General features: G+C 46.9%; 1 protein-coding gene across 5 annotated transcripts in view; it reads left to right on the top strand.

The window, feature by feature from the left end:
- LOC136710026 (FERM domain-containing protein 5) overlaps positions 1 to 20,311 on the top strand; it is a 107,997-nt gene that overhangs the window by 82,915 nt on the left and 4,771 nt on the right. For 4 of the 5 annotated variants that reach the window (XM_066685637.1, XM_066685640.1, XM_066685639.1 and 1 more), the window contains exons 7-13: positions 1,447 to 1,534; positions 2,836 to 2,924; positions 4,551 to 4,647; positions 5,903 to 5,994; positions 8,940 to 9,014; positions 10,822 to 10,890; positions 12,429 to 12,535. In XM_066685637.1, coding sequence (XP_066541734.1) covers positions 1,447 to 1,534; positions 2,836 to 2,924; positions 4,551 to 4,647; positions 5,903 to 5,994; positions 8,940 to 9,014; positions 10,822 to 10,890; positions 12,429 to 12,535 — 617 coding nt within the window. The remainder of the gene's footprint in view (positions 1 to 1,446; positions 1,535 to 2,835; positions 2,925 to 4,550; positions 4,648 to 5,902; positions 5,995 to 8,939; positions 9,015 to 10,821; positions 10,891 to 12,428; positions 12,536 to 20,311) is intronic. The other variant, XM_066685638.1, reaches the window with a different exon arrangement.

Consider the following 20,311-nt stretch of genomic DNA (forward strand, 5'->3'; position numbering starts at 1 on the left):
CGAGTCGTTATTGATTACTGATCACTGTCGGGAGCGTGAGTGGACTTGTAGATGTAATGAGGGCTGGACAGAGTGTGTGTGTGTGTGTGTGTGTGTGTGTGTGTGTGTGTGTGTGTGTGTGTGTGTGTGTGAGAGAGAGAGAGAGAGTGCTGTGCTATATTAGGAGGATCATGTATTAATCATGTCTGCAGGAATGAAAGTGGATTATGAGGTGGAGGTGTGGACACATGAACTGATTTATTAGACACAGACACAGTGAAGCTTCCTGATGGTTTTGTTTCTCCTCGTTCAGTTAATCGTCTCGTTTTCAGCGTCGCTCTCGGCTCATAAAGTCCTTGTGAGTAACTAGACTTGATTGATTGCTTTAGTTATTGATTGATCTCCAATAGGAAACATTGACCGTCACTTTATAAATCAGAGGAAACCCCAGCCGGTCGATCTCTGTTTATTAGCACAGCAAACGAGCTCTTATTGATTACTGATTACTGTCAGGAGGCGTGAGTGACACCCAGGACCCCGAGGCCCCGCAGCGGAGGGCAGTGAGACCCACCTGTGGTTATTATATTGTGAATGACTCCGCTGGGGGAGACGCTGGTGGAACTCGTGCGAGTCGAAGCTGCTGCTGCTGAAGGGTCAGAGGGTGTTAGGCAGGGTTCAGGGCGCAGTGTCGCCGTGTTGTGCTCGTGCTGTTTGGATGTAGCTCTGCAGAAAGGAAGGCTGTTGCCCGAGTCTGCTCTAGTCCCAGTGTGCACTGCTGCCCTCTGGTGGCTGCACTCCTCACTCTAACACAGCAGTCGTCCTGATGATGGATGCGTCCTGTTCTGAAAGTGCTCGGACGAGCCAGAGGCCTTCTTTAGCTCCGTTAGCTCTCTCTCACGCCTCAGTAATGGGATCCCCTCGGGGAGTGACTGCACAGCCGTGCTTTTATCTCCTGATCTATGCGCAGAGCTGGTTGAGTTAAAGCAGTGAATGTTGAGTGGTCCCTGGTGAATTAAAGATGAATCACAAACAGATCCCAGATCGATCTCCTGACTCGTCTCCCTGGGTCTAATGTTTGACTTGGGTTTATTTATAGCGCTCCACCGCAGTCCGAGCATCAACAGCATCACGGCGTACGGCACAGGGTCCTCAGAAACGTTCCTGAGGCTCGGTCTGGAATGTCTCAGCTCCAAGTCTTCCGGTAGTTTCTAACTGAACTGAACTGTGAGTGTTTCCACTGACTGTCAATGTGTAGAGCCAGTTTTAACCCCGTGGCTCTGTGCTACTCACCAACTGCGTATTCTCTCTGTGATCTGTGCTGTTTGTGTTCTCTGTATTCCTCTTGTTTTCTGTTGAGAGGCAGTAGTAGTAACAGCATTAACATCATTTCCTCAGCAAGGTCAGCCTTTCCTTTTCTCCTCTGAGTCTGTGGAGATCCACTCGGCTAACGATGAACTTCCTCAACAGGGGCCAGACTCCAGAAACATCGGAGCTGAACTTCCTGCAGAAAGCACAGATGCTGGAGACATATGGTGTGGATCCTCATCCGTGCAAAGTTAGTCGCTCCTCTCCTCTCCTCACTTCACTGCATCTTTCTCTGTAGAGTTTCTGCAAAATCATCAGGATCCGACTGAGCTTCAGAGAAAAACATCTCTAACGTTTTACACTTAGCACCTCAGATTAGAACTTCATTCTGTTACCCACCACTTTACAACATCTACAACATTATCTAGAACTTAGAACATATATCTGTCTGTGTAACAATATCTAGAACTTAGAACATATATCTGTCTGTGTAACAATATCTAGAACTTAGAACATATATATGTCTGTGTAACAACATCTAGAACTTAGAACATATATCTGTCTGTGTAACAATATCTAGAACTTAGAACATATATCTGGCTGTGTAACAACATCTAGAACTTAGAACATATATCTGTCTGTGTAACAACATCTAGAACGTAGAACATATATCTGTCCGTGTAACAACATCTAGAACTTAGAACATATATATTTCTGTGTAACAATATCTAGAACTTTGAACATATATCTGTCTGTGTAACAATATCTAGAACTTAGAACATATATCTGTCTGTGTAACAACATCTAGAACGTAGAACATATATCTGTCCGTGTAACAACATCTAGAACTTTGAACATATATCTGTCTGTGTAACAATATCTAGAACTTAGAACATATATCTGTCTGTGTAACAATATCTAGAACTTAGAACATATATCTGGCTGTGTAACAACATCTAGAACTTAGAACATATATCTGTCTGTGTAACAACATCTAGAACGTAGAACATATATCTGTCCGTGTAACAACATCTAGAACTTAGAACATATATCTTTCTGTGTAACAATATCTAGAACTTAGAACATATATCTGTCTGTGTAACAATATCTAGAACTTAGAACATATATATGTCTGTGTAACAATATCTAGAACTTAGAACATATATCTTTCTGCGTAACAATATCTAGAACTTAGAACATATATCTGTCTGTGTAACGATATCTAGAACTTAGAACATTTCTCTCTCTATGTGTCTGTCTGTCTCTCTCTCTCTGTCCCTCTGTCTCTCTCTCTCTCTCTCTCTCTCTGTCTGTCTTCTCTCTCTCTCTCTCTCTCTCTCTCTCTCTCTCTGTCTGTCTTGTCTCTCTCTCTCTCTCTCTGTCCCTCTCTCTCTCTCTCTCTCTCTCTGTCTGTCTTGTCTCTCTCTCTCTCTCTCTCTCTCTCTCTCTCTCTCTCTCTCTCTCTGTGTTTTCAAATCAATCCCCACTCTCATTTTAATCCTCTCCCTTTCCCTCTCTCTTTGTTTTACCCCCCCCCCACCCCCCTCTCAGGACGTGTCTGGAAACCCAGCGTTCCTTGCCTTCACTCCTTTCGGTTTTGTTGTGCTTCAAGGAAACAAGAGAGTCCATTTTCTCAAATGGTGAGAGACTAACACGGTCCTCTTTTCCTCAATGAACTTCCACTCTCAGCTCAGGGAACACACACACACACAAACACACACACACACACACACACACTCTCTCTCTGATGGCGAGTGGAAGGATGAGTCACTGCAGCTGAGTGGTTTGTCCCCCACGTCCTGAGGTATACGAGACACAGCTGGTTGTGTTATATCGTATTATGCGTCCAGATTTATCCGCGCCTGGCCGTCTGCCCGTGTCTCTGGGCGGCCGCAGTGGACAGGTGTCCAATTATCTGTCCACGGCTCACTGTCCAGCAGGTCTGGCGCTTTCAGCTCATCCAGGCACCTCCCGATTGAACAACACACAGAAAACAAACTCAGAGCTCACAGTCGGTTAGCCACCATTCACCCACCGGACTTCTCTGTGTGGAAAAGACCCCGCACTCACCAGGTGGCCTCAGGACACAGGGGTGTGGACCGCATCCTGATGAGATCTGAACCACGTGTGTTACACTTGGTCAGATTCACATTCAGGCGTTCAGTATGAAGTGTGATTGGAGTTAGGGGCCGGCGATGTGGCCCTGGAATAACATCACAATATTTCAGTGTGCGATGAATTTAGAACATAACACTGCAACAAAATAATAATAAACTTTAATTGTATAAATATAACAGTTTCAAACAAATATTCAGTAGAAAACATGCACAAACATCTTTAATCATTTGTTTATTTTGTAAACAACTTTATTTTCCAAGATTCTGATTTTGTGTAAAATAATGTAACAATTACAATATAATCTCACACAAACTAAAGTGTGGAATAATCTCGTATACACAGTCAACCTACACAGTAAATAAAACAGATCCAGAACCACTGCTGTGTGGAGTGGGTGTGGTCTGTGGGGAGTGGGTGTGGTCTATTTCTAAACTATAACCGATACAGATTGATCCACACAGCCCCTTCTGTGTTAATGGAGGACAGAGCGCATGCAGCAGCAGGAACCAGCAGCGCCCCCTACAGTTCAGTTCCACTGTCAGTTCTGTCTCCAACTGCTGGAGAAACAGGGGGAGACTGTGGGTTTAGTGAAGGATGATGATTGGTCAGAGGAGTCTGCAGTTACATGGTTATATAGTGCAGTTTCTGCAGTGCTGAGCCTGTTACAGTGTCACAGTGATTTTGAAACTGTCACTTTAAGGGGGAAATATTACCTAGTGTTGTTTTATATCTCATTGGAATGAAACAGCTGCTGTAAACCTCAGTAATCCTCTGATGGGGCAGGGTTTCTGGATGTTCACTGTGTGTACGACCAACATAGTGTTATTTTTTCAGCTCTATAAGGGCTTTTATAAGGTCTTATCTTTGAAAAAGCTGAAAGGCCTGTGTTAAATGTAAATCAACCCTTTGTCGTTGTGCTTAGTGCCCTGCAAAATGCCCAGCAACAAGTTGATGTCTCTGTTCACTATCTCTGCTCCGTGTTTCAGTGTGTAATCCTCTCTGCATGGTTTCCGGGCTCAGATAAGGGTCCTCTCTGAATTCAGTGCCGTTCTCTACTCTGTGTGTCATTTACTGGTGGTTCTACTGAATATTTCATGGCTCAGTGTGAAGCGAAATCAACACGGCTCTCTCCCGTTCTCTCAAAACAGGAACGAGGTGACCAAGCTGAAGTTCGAGGGAAAGACTTTCCATATATATGCAAATCAGAAGGAGGTGAGCGCTTCAGTAATTGGAGCTGAAGATACGGTAAACATACACTGGTGTGTCTTGTGTGGTGTGTTGACAGTGAGGCCCTGGGACTGTGGATATGAGTGTGTTTACATTTATACAATAATCTGATCAGTTTCAGTCACCTGACCCGAGGGTAGTTTCCTAGACAGGGATTAAGTCTAGTCCTGTACTACACTGCAGTGTGAGAGGAGGTGATGGTCCAGGACTAGGCCTAGTCCCTGTCTGGGAAACCACCCCTAAGCTTCTGCATGAGGCTCCTCTCAGTGGTCAGAGGTTCACAGGAGTGTTTTCAGACTGGAATCTGTTTCTTCAGTTTTTCTGTGCACAGGTCGCATCACAACCTTTTAAAACTAGACACCAGAACTCTAAACCAAACCCAGCACTGAACACTAGGTCTCAGACTAATCCCATACTTAACCCTAAAGCTACCCATAACCCCAAGGTGACTGAGGGTTGGATCTAGGTGGTGGGCTGTTCTCAGAACGTTTGTGACCGTCTAAAAACTCCAGTAGCTCTGCTGTGTCTGATCCACTTTGTGACGGCGAGTAGCTGCTCACATCTCAGTTATTTTCAGATTGGTTATCCAGTGCCAGTCCACCTTAAACATCACTGACGTCCTGTGGTAATATGACTTTACTCAGCTTCAGTCCAAAAGTGGGTGGAGTTATGTTTCCATGTGCACTTTTATTAACACACACTGCACCTCCTCCATGTTCCATTTAAAGCCACACTGTGATTTCATTTCATATGACTGACTCCGCCCACAATATCCACCCATAAAGACAGTGGGTGGAGCCACAGCCTCTGATCCACTGCAGTAAAACACTGTTTACACCATCACACGCCTCCATCACACCATTCTACTGTCTCCAACCAATCCACATGCTCCGTTTATTTCCTCAGTTTAATTCCCTATAGAGTTTGGGCAGTAGGGGGCACTGTACACTCACTCCTCCACATCAAACTCTACCTACAAACCTCTGAATACAATATTCTCATTGGCTTACTACGGAAACATCTGCATAAATTAGGGTGTTATTCATGTAAATGATATGTAAATGATATATAAATGAGGGAATTTGTTTCAGTTACTGAAGCTGATTCATCAACAGCGCTCAGATCTCCACTTGTTTCCACGTCATATGAAAGTTTGATTGAGATGTTGAGGAGACTGTGGGTCAGATCTGCGCTGGCTCTTACACAGCTCTGACCAATGAGGGCCACACACTGTTGTAATTCCATGTAAACGTTGCTTCTCTTCCACGTCCAGGACAGAAAGATCATCTTGACGTATTTTGCCCCGACGCCGGAAGCCTGCAAACACCTTTGGAAATGTGGTGTGGAGAATCAGGCCTTCTATAAGTGAGTCTCTCTCATGAAAAACAGGACACATCCTCTTATTATTATTCTACTGGACCATGTCCTCACTTAGTCCTGGGGGACACACCCCCTTCACGTTTCACTTCCTTTTCATTTCATGTTGTTTATTCACACAAAGGAGAGACACAGACCAAATAACAGTGAGTTCACAGATGAAGCTGAAGTCCTTCTGAGATTTACAGACAGAGTTATGAACCGAGGAGCAGGAAGTGACAGCACTGTCCTTTATTCCCTCCCACACATGAGGCTTAACACTAAAATAACCTTCTTCAGGGGGGTCCTGAGCGCTGAAGAATAGATCCACAGAGTGACACAAGTGGACAGTGGAGCTGAGAGGAACGAGTGACTGGAGAATCAAGGAGGTGGCTTTAATGTTGTGGCTGGTTGTGTAACACTTAAAGGAGCAGTCAGTGATTTCCTCCAGTGTGGGGGACCCACTCCATGGAACATAAACTTATCCCTTCAGGGAGCACAGAGCAGTTTGATATATTTCACTTTGTAGTAAGTGTATAGCAATGAATAATCACTTTAATGAACGCTGCTGCTGTTTGGTGGAGAGGCTGACTGACTGACCGCTGCTTTAAAGCGCGCGTCTCTGTCGGAGGTGACCTTTCTGCTCTGAGTGATCGCTGGGCTGTGGATGCGGAGGAGGGAGTCCTGCAGAGATGGCAGTGACTGATTGTGAATGTCCTTGTCCTCATCCACAGGGACACATCAGCAGCTCAGAGCAGAGTCAGTGGAGCGAGGGCGAGGGGGGGGGGCGCTGGCTGCAGGACAGATATGAGGAGAGTTATGAGATGTTTGAGAGAGCAGTGGTCAGTGAAGGAGATCCAGGGAGAGAAGAGGAGAGAGAGGGAACTGACCAGAGCCAGGTCTCACCACTATTCCATCAGCAACAGTGAAGATTTGTAAAGCACAGTTTAACGTGGCGTATGAACTCAGACGTAGTCAAAACAAGTCACAACAACAACGTGAAGAATCACAGGTAACACTTTACAGTAAGGGTACGTGAAATAGCATTAATTTGTGCAGTATTTCGTGAGAGAGTAATCTGTAATTACTACAGGTCATAGGTCGTGAGTCGTTATGAATGTGTGACGTAGTCATGTGTCATACGTAATCAATTCACTGTGATGCTCCGGAAGATTTCCGACTCTATTCACACAGAACAAAAGGAACCAGGACTGTGTCCCGGGGGCTGACAGGATGTAGTCTGTGTAATGTCTGGGACAAAGCTGTTTCACAGCTCCTCTGAGTGGAGTCTGGATCATTTCACAGTTACTGTACTTGAGTTTCCGACTTGGAAGCCTTTGTTTCACCCACTTTATATTTCCACATGGTTTAAGAGAGAAGGAGCAGTGACAGCAGGGAATCCAGAGACTATTACACTTTATTACGTTTGTATGCAGGCTGCTGGAGCTGTTGTTCCAAGTCAAAGGGAGTCTCCAGTAAAGGAGGCGTCTGTGTCTGGGGCTGGGAGCGCTCCTCTGAGAGCGAGGGGTTAAGGGTTATACATAATTGAAAGCCCGGGTGTTTGTTTCCAGTGAAAGCCGTGTTTGTGTAAAGGTACTCCACTCTGCACTGATAAGGAGCCCTGGAACAAAGTGTTCCCCTGAGACTCTGTGTGTCTTCAGCTTAGAGCCAGGGTCTCGGCGCTCGCAGAACTGTGGAACTGTGTTCCAGGGTTTCCTCTGCATTTCTAGGAACCACACACCTGGCCTTGTTCATGTAAACTGAGCTTTATCCTGGAGTATTCCAGAGGCGTGTGTTTTAACCCTAATGCTACTCAGATCAGTTTATACACTGTACATTGACATACTGTAACGTTAGCTGAGTGTCTATGAAGAGCTGATTAGCTGATACTGAATGTGATGTAGTTCAGTCAGTGACGGAGAAGGTTGTATCAAATGTCTTCTATTGATGCGTATAATAGCAGTAACTCAGGTGTGTATTTTAAATGCTGCACTAGTCTCTTGTCAGTGATAAGTTATATATCTCCTACCTGAATGTAAGGGGTAAACTCTTCACTGCCCTCTGGTGGAATGTAGAGTTCAGAAGATTCATAGTTCCTTAAGTTGAGAGTGTATAACGTTAGAGGAAGCTAATTGGCTTATCAGAAATGAACACTCTGCACTATAAGCCTATTATGATGATGCCTAAGCCTTCCAACGCTGGCACGGTGCCAGCCAATGTAAGCATTTAATAATAATAATACATTTGATTTAATTTATTAAAATCAGTAATTAGATTAAAGCATCGATAATATCCAACAGCGTGAAACATCTGAATTTGAGTAAACCAGTTTAAAACAATAAGTTTTAAAGGAACACTAGGAAGGTTTGCGTTTTTTGTACCGTGGCCTCCGCCTAGCACTGTACTGAAATCAAAGGGGGGTTCTACCCTCCTTCAAAAGATACACAGTGCAGTTTCTGCAGTGCTGCGTCTGGAGTAACAACAACAGAGGCTCTGTTCTCCCTGTTACAGCTTAGTGGAGCAGCGCAGTGATTTTGAAGGCGTGATTTTTAAGATAAAAATATTACATAGTGTTTCTTTTGAATCCTGTAATAGTCCAGTGCACAGATGTGAAGGGGAAGTGTGTTTCAGAGTTAGGTGCAGCGTAGGAGAAGGCCCTGCCACCCACTGTGCTGAGATTTGAGGTGGAACTGGAGACAACAAATGATTTAGACAAAAATTTAGTCAAAAACATGGATTTAAAAATATTCGCACTGCACAGTTCATGCTTATTCTAGAGCAGCTGATGAAGCGCAGTGCGTAACATGGCTGCCCTCTGTGCAGAAGACTAGGGTTTGATTCCCAGCTCGGGTAACCATGCCTCACCACACCAGTAAGAGTCCCATTACCATCCTGATACGGTTTCCACATTCCTGACGTGCTCTGTCTCTGACTGTTCTCCGGTTGCTCCTCAGGCTGGAGAAGTCGAGTCAGGTGCGCACGGTGTCCAGCAGCAACCTGTTCTTCAAGGGCAGCCGCTTCCGCTACAGGTGAGTGGAGATGGACAGGTGTACGGTCCCTGGAGGGTGGACTTGGACTCCACACCTCCTGTAAATATTTACACATATGAAATGCTAAAACATGCACATTTATATTTCCCTGGTGTTTTTGCGCCCTCTAGTTTTGACAGTGAACTGGCGCCATACTGTAGTCCATTTATTACAACACAAGGGTTAATCTGCATTTGTGGATCAAGTCACTGTTTTCCGTGACATATTTTTGTGCAGATGGCTTTGTATTTGTGTAAATATGTGTGTGTGTGTGAGTGTGAGTGTGTGTGTGTGTAAGAGGTGTCGCAGTCTTGCAGTGGTTTACCCATGTATCAGTGGTCCACTACCCAAGACTAACCCATCAGGAGTGGCACCATGGTCTTCTCCACGTTCTGTTTCTAATGGTGCTTTTCCCCAGCGTGGTACCTACTCTACTGGTCTTTACTGGACTCTACTGGTCTTTACTGGACTCTACTGGTCTCTACTGTACTCTACTAGTCTCTACTGGTCTCTACTGGACTCTACTGGTCTCTACTGGTCTCTACTGGTCTCTACTGGACTCTACTAGTCTCTACTGTTCTCTACTGGACTCTACTGTACTCTACTAGTCTCTACTGGTCTTTACTGGTCTCTACTGGTCTTCACTGGACTCTACTGGTCTTTACTGGTCTCTACTCTCTGATTGGTCCCTGGTTGGTTTTCCACTCCCACAGCTCCCCCCTGAAATGTATCGGGTGTCGTCTCTAACCCCGTCTCTAAGGGGAACAGTGGGCTGTGGAAACCACAACAACGGCGGTGGTAATGTTAAGCGGTGTTTACTCATGGTGTATTGGCGTGTTGTTGTTGTTTGGGACTGAACACAGTTCAGACAGATCAGTAGAGTTTGTTCCTTCCTTGTTGCAGCGTCCAGCTCTCGCTGCATTCTTTCGTCGGCCACCGATCCAAGGAGCGTTTGAACCTCTTCAAAAGACCACGGCGTAATTTTACGAGCTGCCGTCGTGAGTCGGATAAAAACAAACGTGATCTCTGCTGCAGCTGAAGATTTTACAGATGGAGAGTTGGTGCTGGTCGTCTGCATTGCGTGGCGTAGAGTGACGACTCTCTCTGGACAATCAGCGCTCTGCAAGGTTTACACGCCACGGTTTAGTCCCTACTCGACTCGCTCTGAACCACGAGAGAACAGCCACTAAAGAAGAACCCACTTCCAGAACCAGGACCAAACACAGAGTTGAGTAGGGGCCCTTGCTGTGAAAAAGCACTGTAATAAACTGCCACTGAGTGTGATCTCTGTTTCTAATCGTTCAGAATGAATGTTATGGACACATGACTGTATGAATCTGAGCTGCAGGGTGCTGCAGAAGTGGCGGAGTCTCTGTAACTCTCTGGTCAATCGCTTCCTAGTGCCTTAGAGCTAGGAAACTGAGTTAAGGAGAGAAGGTTAATCTAATTCCAGCAGCTTATGGACTGCAGCAGCAGTGCAGACCATCACTCACCGTCACTGAGGGCTCCCGGGGCCTGAGCAGAGCAGTGGACACGGCCCTGACGCTGACAGGCCTCTGAACATGAGGGATGTTTTCTACTGGGGTAGATGCTATGTTTGGATGAGCAGACGTCAGATGTGCCCTCCTCTCTATTGGAAGGTGTTAGGAAGTGGTGGAGGGGTAGATGGGGTATTGTAAAAGGGCAGAAGGGCAGATTGAAGATGGAGTCAGAGGAGGTGTGTTTATCTGTGTGTTTATCTGTGTGTGTGTGTGTGTGTGAGAGACAGAGCTGGGACTCATATGTAGATGCTTTTATCCCTTCGCAGTGGGAGAGTGGCCAAAGAGGTGATGGAGCAGAGCGCCAAGATCAAGAGGGAGCCGCCGGAAATACACAGGTGTGTGTGGACTGTTCAAACATTAACACCCCTCAGCATCAGAGAATTCAGCCGCTCAGAGGTGTGTGACATGCCCCTGCTTTCAGAATAAACACTGGAGGAGCAGATGTTGACCAGCGTAGTGTTACAGCGGTCAGCTCTGACCTTAAATGACCATCGTGTTTCTCCACTCAGCGTCCGTTTAATCCAGTGGTTCCCAGTGTTGGAGGTGGGGCTATTGCAGGGCGGAGCAAATTAAATCTGGAAATAAAAAACAGGAATGAGTTGTAGCATGTGTGTGTGTGTGTGTGTGTGTGTGTGTGTTTGTATGTGTGTGTGTGTGTGTGTGTTTGTATGTATGTGTGTGTGTGTGTGTTTGTCTGTGTGTGTGTTTGTCTGTGTGTGTTTGTGTCTGTGTGTGTGTGTCTGTGTGTTTGTGTCTGTGTGTTTGTGTCTGTGTGTTTGTGTGTGTGCGTGTGTGTGTGTTTGTATGTTTGTGTGTGTGCGTGTGTGTGTGTTTGTATGTCTGTGTGTGTGTTTGTATGTGTGTGTGTGTGTGTGTGTGTGTGTGTTTGTATGTATGTATGCGTGTGTGTGTTTGTGTGTGTGTGTGTCTGTGTGTGTGTGTGTTTGTATTTATGTGTGTGTGTGTGTTTGTGTCTGTGTGTATGTGTGTTTGTATGTATGTATGTGTGTGTGTGTGTTTGTGTCTGTGTGTATGTGTGTTTGTATGTATGTATGTGTGTGTGTGTGTGTGTGTGTGTGTGTTTGTGTCTGTGTGTATGTGTGTTTGTATGTATGTATGTATGTATGTGTGTGTGCGTGTGTGTGTGTGTATCTCTGTGTGTGTGTGTGTGTGTGTGGGAGTCTTGGTGTGAATGTGTTCTCATCTCCAAATGGTGGCCACTGCAGAAAAACATGGGAACCACTGACACATACTGATAACCCCTTTAAAACAACAACAACAACAATAAAAATAACAATAATAATAACAATAATGATAATTATAATAAATATTTGTTGTAAAGAAAATTTAAACAGTTAAAGTCAGTTAAAGCCATACTCCGTCCCTCCACAGATTCCTGAGCTGTAGGTGTCCCCAGTGGTAGGAGATTATTCAGATTCAGATTCAGATTCAGACGTTTAGGAACAGGTTGACTGTGTTTTTAAAGGGGCTTGGACTCGTTGGTTTGTGATCGGCTGGAGAACATCATCTGAATTAATCGAAGGTGAAACCGGGGCAGGATTTTAAAGTCTACTTTTTTAAGCCCATCCTCCTCTTTGTTTGAAGCAGCTGACTGCGCAGTATAAGTGTGGAACTACAGAGAGAGCGTGTGGTCAGAGGAGCAGAGGGAGGGGCAGTGAGGGGAGAAGCCAGGGTGATTGTAATGTTGTGGCTGATCAGTGTGTGATATTATTGTTGTAAATGGATTTAGTCGTCGAGGCTGAAGTGTTTTTATTGTCGTCTTCCTTGCGTTTGTCTGAAGGTCCGTCCACTGACTCTAACAAATATTGATTAGATATTGATACTGTGTGTGTGTGTGTGTGTGTGTCCACAGAGCTGGCCTGGTGCCCAGTAGAAGCTGTCCGTCCATCACTCACGGGCCACGACTAAGCAGTGTCCCTCGCACTCGCCGGAGAGCCGTCCACATATCCATCATGGAGGGTGAGTGTCCAGTTCAACATCGTCTCCACCACACATCTCTGTGTGTGTGTGTGTGTGTGTGTGTGTGTGTGTGTGAGAGGGAGAGAGAGAGAGAGAGAGAGAGAGAGAGAGAGAGAGAGAGAGAGAGAGTTAGTTTTACACAAACCACATTAATCGTCCCACTGTCAAATCCTGCCCACTGTCCTCGGCCAATCAGGTTTCAGTGTGATCAACAGTAACTGACACGCAAAACAACCAATCAGTAATCACTGTTTTAGGGCGTTGTGCAGAAGTAAACACGGCAACAGAAAAGAGAAACCAACCACATACATTATTTTCATTATTATTATTTGTAGTATTCTTTAACCCTTTCATTCTTTAACCCTTATCCGGTTCAGGGCGGCAGTGGGTCCAGAGTCTACCCGGATTCACTGGGCGCAAGGCAGGAACACACCCTGGAGGGGGCGCAAGTCCTTCACAGGGCGACAAAAACTCACACATTCACTCTCACACTCACACCTACAGACACTTTTGACTCTCCATTCCACCTACCAATGTGTGTTTTTGGAGCATAGGAGGAAACCGGAGCACCCGGAGGAATCCCACGCAGACACAGAGAGAACACACCGCACTCCTCACAGACAGTCACCCGGAGGAAACCCACGCAGACACAGAGAGAACACACCACACTCCTCACAGACAGTCACCCGGAGGAAACCCACGCAGACACAGAGAGAACACACCTCACTCCTCACAGACAGTCACCCGGAGGAAACCCACGCAGACACAGAGAGAACACACTACACTCCTTACAGACAGCCACCCGGAGGAAACCCACGCAGACACAGAGAGAACACACTGCACTCCTCACAGACAGTCACCCGGAGCAGGACTCGAACCCACAACCTCCAGGACCCTGGAGCTGTGACAGAGACACTACCTGCTGCTCCACTGTGAGGCTCCTCTAGTGTTGTATATATTCATATTATTATTTTATTTTCATTTTAAAGCGCAGTTTAGAGGTGAGTTTAATGAAATGTTTTCGTTGTGTTTGGGGCGTGGGGGTGTCGGGTGTAGACTGGTTTGAAAAGATAACAACCCTAATCTCAATAAATCTGAGCCCAGTGTAAGATTACTGAGATCTCCACCATGGCTCAAGTGGAGACAATACTGAGCAATGAGGAGAAACATCAGAGCAGCAGGAGACACAAGCTGAAACTTCAGGAGAAACTGCAGAGGTATTATGGGCTCGCTGGAGTGTTTTGAATCAAGATACACACTCACACACTGCCCACACACACACACACACACACACACACACAGCCCACACACACACACTTACACACAGCCCACACACACACACACACACAGTCTGTAATCTGAGCCTGGCACTCTGCAGGAGGAGCAGGTGTGTGTGTCAGTCAGCTGCTGTGTTTCAGTGATGGTGCTCTCTGTACGTCTAGCACTAAGAACCAGATTTATTCACTAACGGTGCCCACCCTGCACCACCTTCCCTGGACTGGTAGGTGTTACTCGACCCCTGAACCCGGTCCCTCCACACCTGGGGCACCACCGTCTCCATCTGCCTCATTATACACAGGCTACAGCTTGTCTTTTGATTCCTGCACTACTCCTGACTAACTCTGCCTCTCACCGTCTAAACCAGATCAACACCAGTTACATACTTCATTCTTAAGGTGGAGCTGAGTTTAAGGAACCCTTGCAGGTTTGAGAAGGTTGAGGGGAGCTGCACATATCCCACATGTGCTGACAGTGTGCCTTCCTGAGGTATTAATACCCAGGCCTCTGAAAATAGCCTCGGCCCTGCTCTCCATTTAAGTCACTGGCCGTGGGAGGGGACAGAGGGCAGTGGAGCGCTGGGCGAGCGCTGGGGCGGTGTGGGGTGGGGTGACGTGGGGTGTGTCTTTTGATCTCAGGGACATTCTTCCCGGCTTGTTTTCACAATCTCCTCCAAGTGCCACAAACACCACCAAGCCTCCACCCGGCGGCCGCAGGGGACAGTGGGGACCAGCCGAGGGTCAGCACACGGACACACGCCGAGAACCCCTCAAGCTTCCTGCTTTTCCTCGGGAAGCGTGAGCCTATTTTCTTTAGGACGTTCTCACAGGAAAAGATTGCTTTTATTTTACATCAGATGCGTGAGAACTCACTCTGTCACACGTGAAGGGACTGGATTTGCTGTGGAAGCGTGAGATCTCTGAAAGCACGTGAGCCTGGGCGCTGTGTTCTTTTAAAGTGGGCGAACGTTTTCTGGAAGAGTGTGAAGACCTGTTTGTCCTCCCGACCCGACTGGACCTCACTTGCACTTCCAGCCATGGTGAAGTGTCTGATCCGCATCACCACGCGGGTGAACGTGCACCTGCGTATGATTAACCACTGCTACCGGGATGTAAAGGTGCGTGTGCTGAGTCTGGGCCCTCGGCTGCTGGGGAAGGCTCTGGGCGTGTTGCCCCTGTACCCGGCTCTCACAGGACAGCAGGACCAGCTGCGGGCGTCTCCCCTGCCGAGCGTGACACAGCTGTATGCCGTGCCCAGCACAGCTCCAGCTCCAGGTACAGGTCAATCAATCAATCAATGAACTTGTATATTTTATAGAGTTTCAGAGCGTCATCACAGAGCAGTTTTACAGAGATCTGGGTCTGAGCTCTGGTCAGGGAATGAAAATGAATCCTTAGAGAGGAACCCGTCCTCCTCTGGTCCACACCGGAGAGCACACGTTTCTGAATCAGAGTCTATACCATGTATATTTCTATTTATTTTACATTAAACCACAGTTACTCAACAGACGTGTGTCTGAATGGAGCAGAGCTGACTCTGTGCTGTAGATGTGTTTTTGGTGTTAGATTTATGTGTTCAGTCTAGTCTCAGGTGTGTGAATCTGAGGGGAAGTGTTTGTCGACACCGGCGGTCCCAGTCCGGTTCTGGGGAAGGGGCTGATTACTCTGGTCTGGTGTGTAGAGCAGGAATGGGGTGTGATTTCAGGCCCAGGATTAGGTGCTATTTGAGCACACTGAGGCTTTGTGGGGGGGTGATACAGGAGACCAACGGCATGTCCTCACTCACTCATTGGTTCAGGGGCTGAAGTGGTGTGTTACTCTTTTGACCTGATATCAAATAAATGGGTTTAAAAGGAGATATTAGTTCTCATTAAAGAGTGAATCTGGAGCCCACCAACCCACACACTGTGAAACAAGACCCCTGTCAGTTTACTGTGCGCTGCCTGAGTCAGAAACACAGGATACAACGAGTCGTTCTGATTCTGCTCCGCTTCTGACGTCAAGTGCAGAGACTTTAGAATGGCCCCGCCCCCTCGTCTGAGTCTGTCCAATCACAGCGCTGGACCCGTGTTTATGTGAGAGCGCAAAGACGAGGTTAAACTCAGCAAAACAGACACAACGAGCGCGGAGAAATAAGAGCACTGAGTAAAAACGGAGAAGAAAGAGAACAGAGTGAAAACGGCTAAAAACCAGAGCTTCTGCTCCTCGCTCCTCACTGCTGTGCGCTCGGGGTCGGGGTGAACAGCGAGCGGCTCATTATCATTTAAAGGAACAGGTGCTGAAAGCGGGCGTTCTGAACAGGGGCTGTTTACACAGGGGGAGAACACTGCTGTGGGGCTCGTGGGGTTTGGACCAAAGCAGGTCTCAGACGCTTCACTCAGAAACAGAACTGTGTTCCACTGTGAAGAAGAGGGTAATATGGGCTCTTTAAGTTGTGACCCAACATTTGCAAGTGCTTAATTTAGTATTTCCCTCGCTACAGTAAAGCCTTGTGTGAGCTGATATTTTAAGTAGAACATGATAGGACTCCCGAAGCCTGAGAGCTCTCGTTTCCCAATAAAAAGGACTGCTGATTCTGGCTTCTGAGCGTTTCAGTCGTCTTTGCTCATCTCAGCAGACCTCCGCCGCTGTAGCGCTCTGGGGCTCGGGGGTGAATGAAAAGTCTACGTCTAAGCGGAGCCTCATTGTCAGTAGCTGAAATCCTAATCCTCCCGCAGCGCTGTGAGGGGGGACGTATCTGCCGTGACATACAGCCTTCTCTTTTTAACCTTCCTCTGGTTCTGCTTTGGAGTCCTCACCAGGACACGTGTAAAAACACAAAGCTAAGTCCTAAGTATGAAAGTTTAAATTGGGAGGATGTGCCGAGTCCGCGGCTGTTTGCTGAACGTGGGCTGGTGCTGATCACTGATGGAGGCAGGAGCTGGGCATGTTTAAAAATACCCCGTCCACAGCGTCGGCTCTGGGAGTGTGGTCTGAATTTAAAACAGCGTTTCAGAACTTTTACAGTAACACAGCACAACAAAACCACACACATCCACTCAGACCTTCACTTTACATTCAGATTATTATATTATTATCATTATCATTATTATTATTATTATTATTATATTAACAACAGGTACACAGTTATTATATTAATTTGCAGTCCACAGGAGAGTGTTAGAATGACTGTGTGAGTGACTGTGTGTGTGTGAGAGTGAGTGTGTGAGTGACTGGGTGTGTAAGTGAATGTGTGTGTGTGTGTGTGTGTGAGAGTGACTGAGTTTGAGAGTGACTAGGTGAGTGTGTGAGTGACTGTGTGTGTGTGTGTGTGTGTGTGTGAGTGACTAGGGTGTGTGTGTGAGTGACTAGGGTGGGTGTGAGAGTGACTGTGTGAGTTTGAGAGTGACTGGGTGAGTGTGAGAGTGACTGTGTGAATGTGTGAGTGACTGTGTGAATGTGTGAGTGACTGGGTGAGTGTGTGAGTGACTGTGTGAATGTGTGAGTGACTGGGTGAGTGTGAGAGTGACTGTGTGAATGTGTGAGTGACTGTGAATGTGAGAGTGACTAGGGTGAGTGTGAGAGTGACTGTGTAAATGTGTGAGTGACTGGGTGAGTGTGAGAGTGACTGTGTGAATGTGTGAGTGACTGGGTGAGTGTGTGAGTGACTGTGGAAATGTGTGAGTGACTGTGTGAATGTGTGAGTGACTGGGTGAGTGTGAGAGTAACTGTGTGAATGTGTGAGTGACTGTGTGAATGTGTGAGTGACTGTGTAAATGTGTGAGTGACTGGGTGAGTGTGAGAGTGACTTTGTGAGTGACTGGGTGAGTGTGTGAGTGACTGGGTGAGTGTGAGAGTAACTGTGTGAATGTGTGAGTGACTGTGTGAATGTGTGAGTGACTGGGTGAGTGTGAGAGTAACTGTGTGAATGTGTGAGTGACTGTGAATGTGTGAGTGACTGGGTGAGTGTGAGAGTGACTTTGTGAGTGACTGGGTGAGTGTGTGAGTGACTGGGTGAGTGTAAGAGTGACTGTGTGAATGTGAGAGTGACTGTGTGAATGTGTGTGTGAATGTGAGAGTGACTAGGGTGAGTGTGAGAGTGACTAGGGTGGGTGTGTGAGTGAATGTGTGAGTGACAGGGTGAGTGTGTGCCATTAGTATCAGAACTGGTTTGTGATTAATATTCGAGAGTCACTTCTCAGATGAAATGAGAAATGATCATTATTTATAACTCTTTGCTCCGTAGTTGTATTTTCATCTCAGTTTTCTTATTCAGCCTTTTTCTATTTTCACTTTTCCCCATTGCCATGGCAACGTGCACATCTCCTGCATGCCTCTCAGGCCCCACAAGGGGGCACCCTGCAAAAACCTGAACAAATTACATGGGCTCTGCCTGATCTTAGGGGGCCCCCTGGTGTCTGACGGACCCTAAGCAGCTGCTTATATCACACACATCTCCACAAACGGCTCTGATTATGACACAAACAACAACAAACAACACTAAACAACTCCACACAGATGAACAACAACATATTTCAATGACTATATTTTGTTTAAAAGGACCTCAAACACAATGCTGACCAAAACCCTACCCCTTCTTCTGAGGAGAAGGTCATTAATAGCCTCAGATTGCCCCCCATTGGCCCCAGTGTAGCCCTGCGTCTAAAGCTGTGCCACATTCACTATGTAGTGCACTTTACTGGGGCTCCGCCATTTTGTAGTGTTTGAAACAGTAGTGGACAATGCAGGGCACTCAAACAATCCCACAATGCACTGTAAAAAGTAGTGTGTAACACATGTACACTAGCAGAAAGCAGGTACCCATAATGCACTGCATTATGTGGTAAAAATCCCCATTAAAACTAGTGTCCCCACTAGTGAGTAATGTAGGGAGAAGTGAGTAGGGAGCCAGCGCAAATTGTTCTTGTAGGTGGCTTTAGACCAGCTGATGAAACATAGCTGTGAGGATCTGATGGAGTTCAGCCTTATCATCATCAGTGAAAGGCATTGGCTGGTGTTGGGGATTCGTTTTGAATCAAACTTACCACTCCAACTCACCCCAGAGTTCCACTGTTCCACACACCAGAGGAACCCCATCACTCCAGAGAACACAGTTCCACTGTTCCACACACCAGAGGAACCCCATCACTCCAGAGAACACAGTTCCACTGTTCCACACACTAGAGGAACTCCATCACTCCAGAGAACACAGTTCCACTGTTCCACACACTAGAGGAACTCCATCACTCTAGAGAACAAAGTCCCACTGTTCCACACACCAGAGGAACTCCATCAGTCCAGAGAACACAGTTCCACTGTTCCACACACTAGAGGAACTCCATCACTCCAGAGAACAAAGTCCCACTGTTCCACACACCAGAGGAACACCATCACTCCAGAGAACACAGTTCCACTGTTCCACACACCAGAGGAACTCCATCACTCCAGAGAACACAGTTCCACTGTTCCACACACCAGAGGAACTCCATCACTCCAGAGAACACAGTTCCACTCTTCCACACACCAGAGGAACACCATCACTCCAGAGAACACAGTTCCACTGTTCCACACACTAGAGGAACTCCATCACTCCAGAGAACAAAGTTCCACTGTTCCACACACCAGAGGAACACCATCACTCCAGAGAACACAGTTCCACTGTTCCACACACTAGAGGAACTCCATCACTCCAGAGAACACAGTTCCACTGTTCCACTCACTAGAGGAACTCCATCACTCTAGAGAACACAGTTCCACTGTTCCACACACCAGAGGAACCCCATCACTCCAGAAAACACAGTTCCACTGTTCCACACACCAGAGGATCTCCATCACTCCAGAGAACACAGTTCCACTGTTCCACACACCAGAGGAACCCCATCACTCCAGAAAACACAGTTCCACTGTTCCACACACCAGAGGATCTCCATCACTCCAGAGAACACAGTTCCACTGTTCCACACACCAGAGGAACTCCATCACTCCAGACAACACAGTTCCACTGTTTCACACACCAGAGGATCTCCATCACTCCAGAAAACACCGTTCCACTGTTCCACACACCAGAGGAACCCCATCACTCCAGAGAACACAGTTCCACTGTTCCACACACCAGAGGAACTCCATCACTCCAGAGAACACAGTTCCACTGTTCCACACACCAGAGGAACCCCATCACTCCAGACAACACAGTTCCACTGTTCCACACACCAGAGGAACTCCATCACTCCAGACAACACAGTTCCACAGTTCCACACACCAGAGGAACTCCATCACTCCAGAGAACACAGTTCCACAGTTCCACACACCAGAGGAACCCCATCACTCCAGAGAACACAGTTCCACTGTTCCACACACCAGAGGAACCCCATCACTCCAGAGAACACAGTTCCACACACCAGAGGGTCTCTATCACTCCAGAGAACAGTGTTGGACAGGGGACTGTAAGCACATCACTATGGGCCTCTCATTCTGGTCGTGTGGTCATCTTTCCTTTAATCACCACTGCACCCTGCTGGTG

The sequence above is a fragment of the Hoplias malabaricus genome, chromosome 11, assembly GCF_029633855.1.
Source record: "Hoplias malabaricus isolate fHopMal1 chromosome 11, fHopMal1.hap1, whole genome shotgun sequence".
In the NCBI taxonomy this organism is placed as follows: Eukaryota; Metazoa; Chordata; class Actinopteri; order Characiformes; family Erythrinidae; genus Hoplias; species Hoplias malabaricus.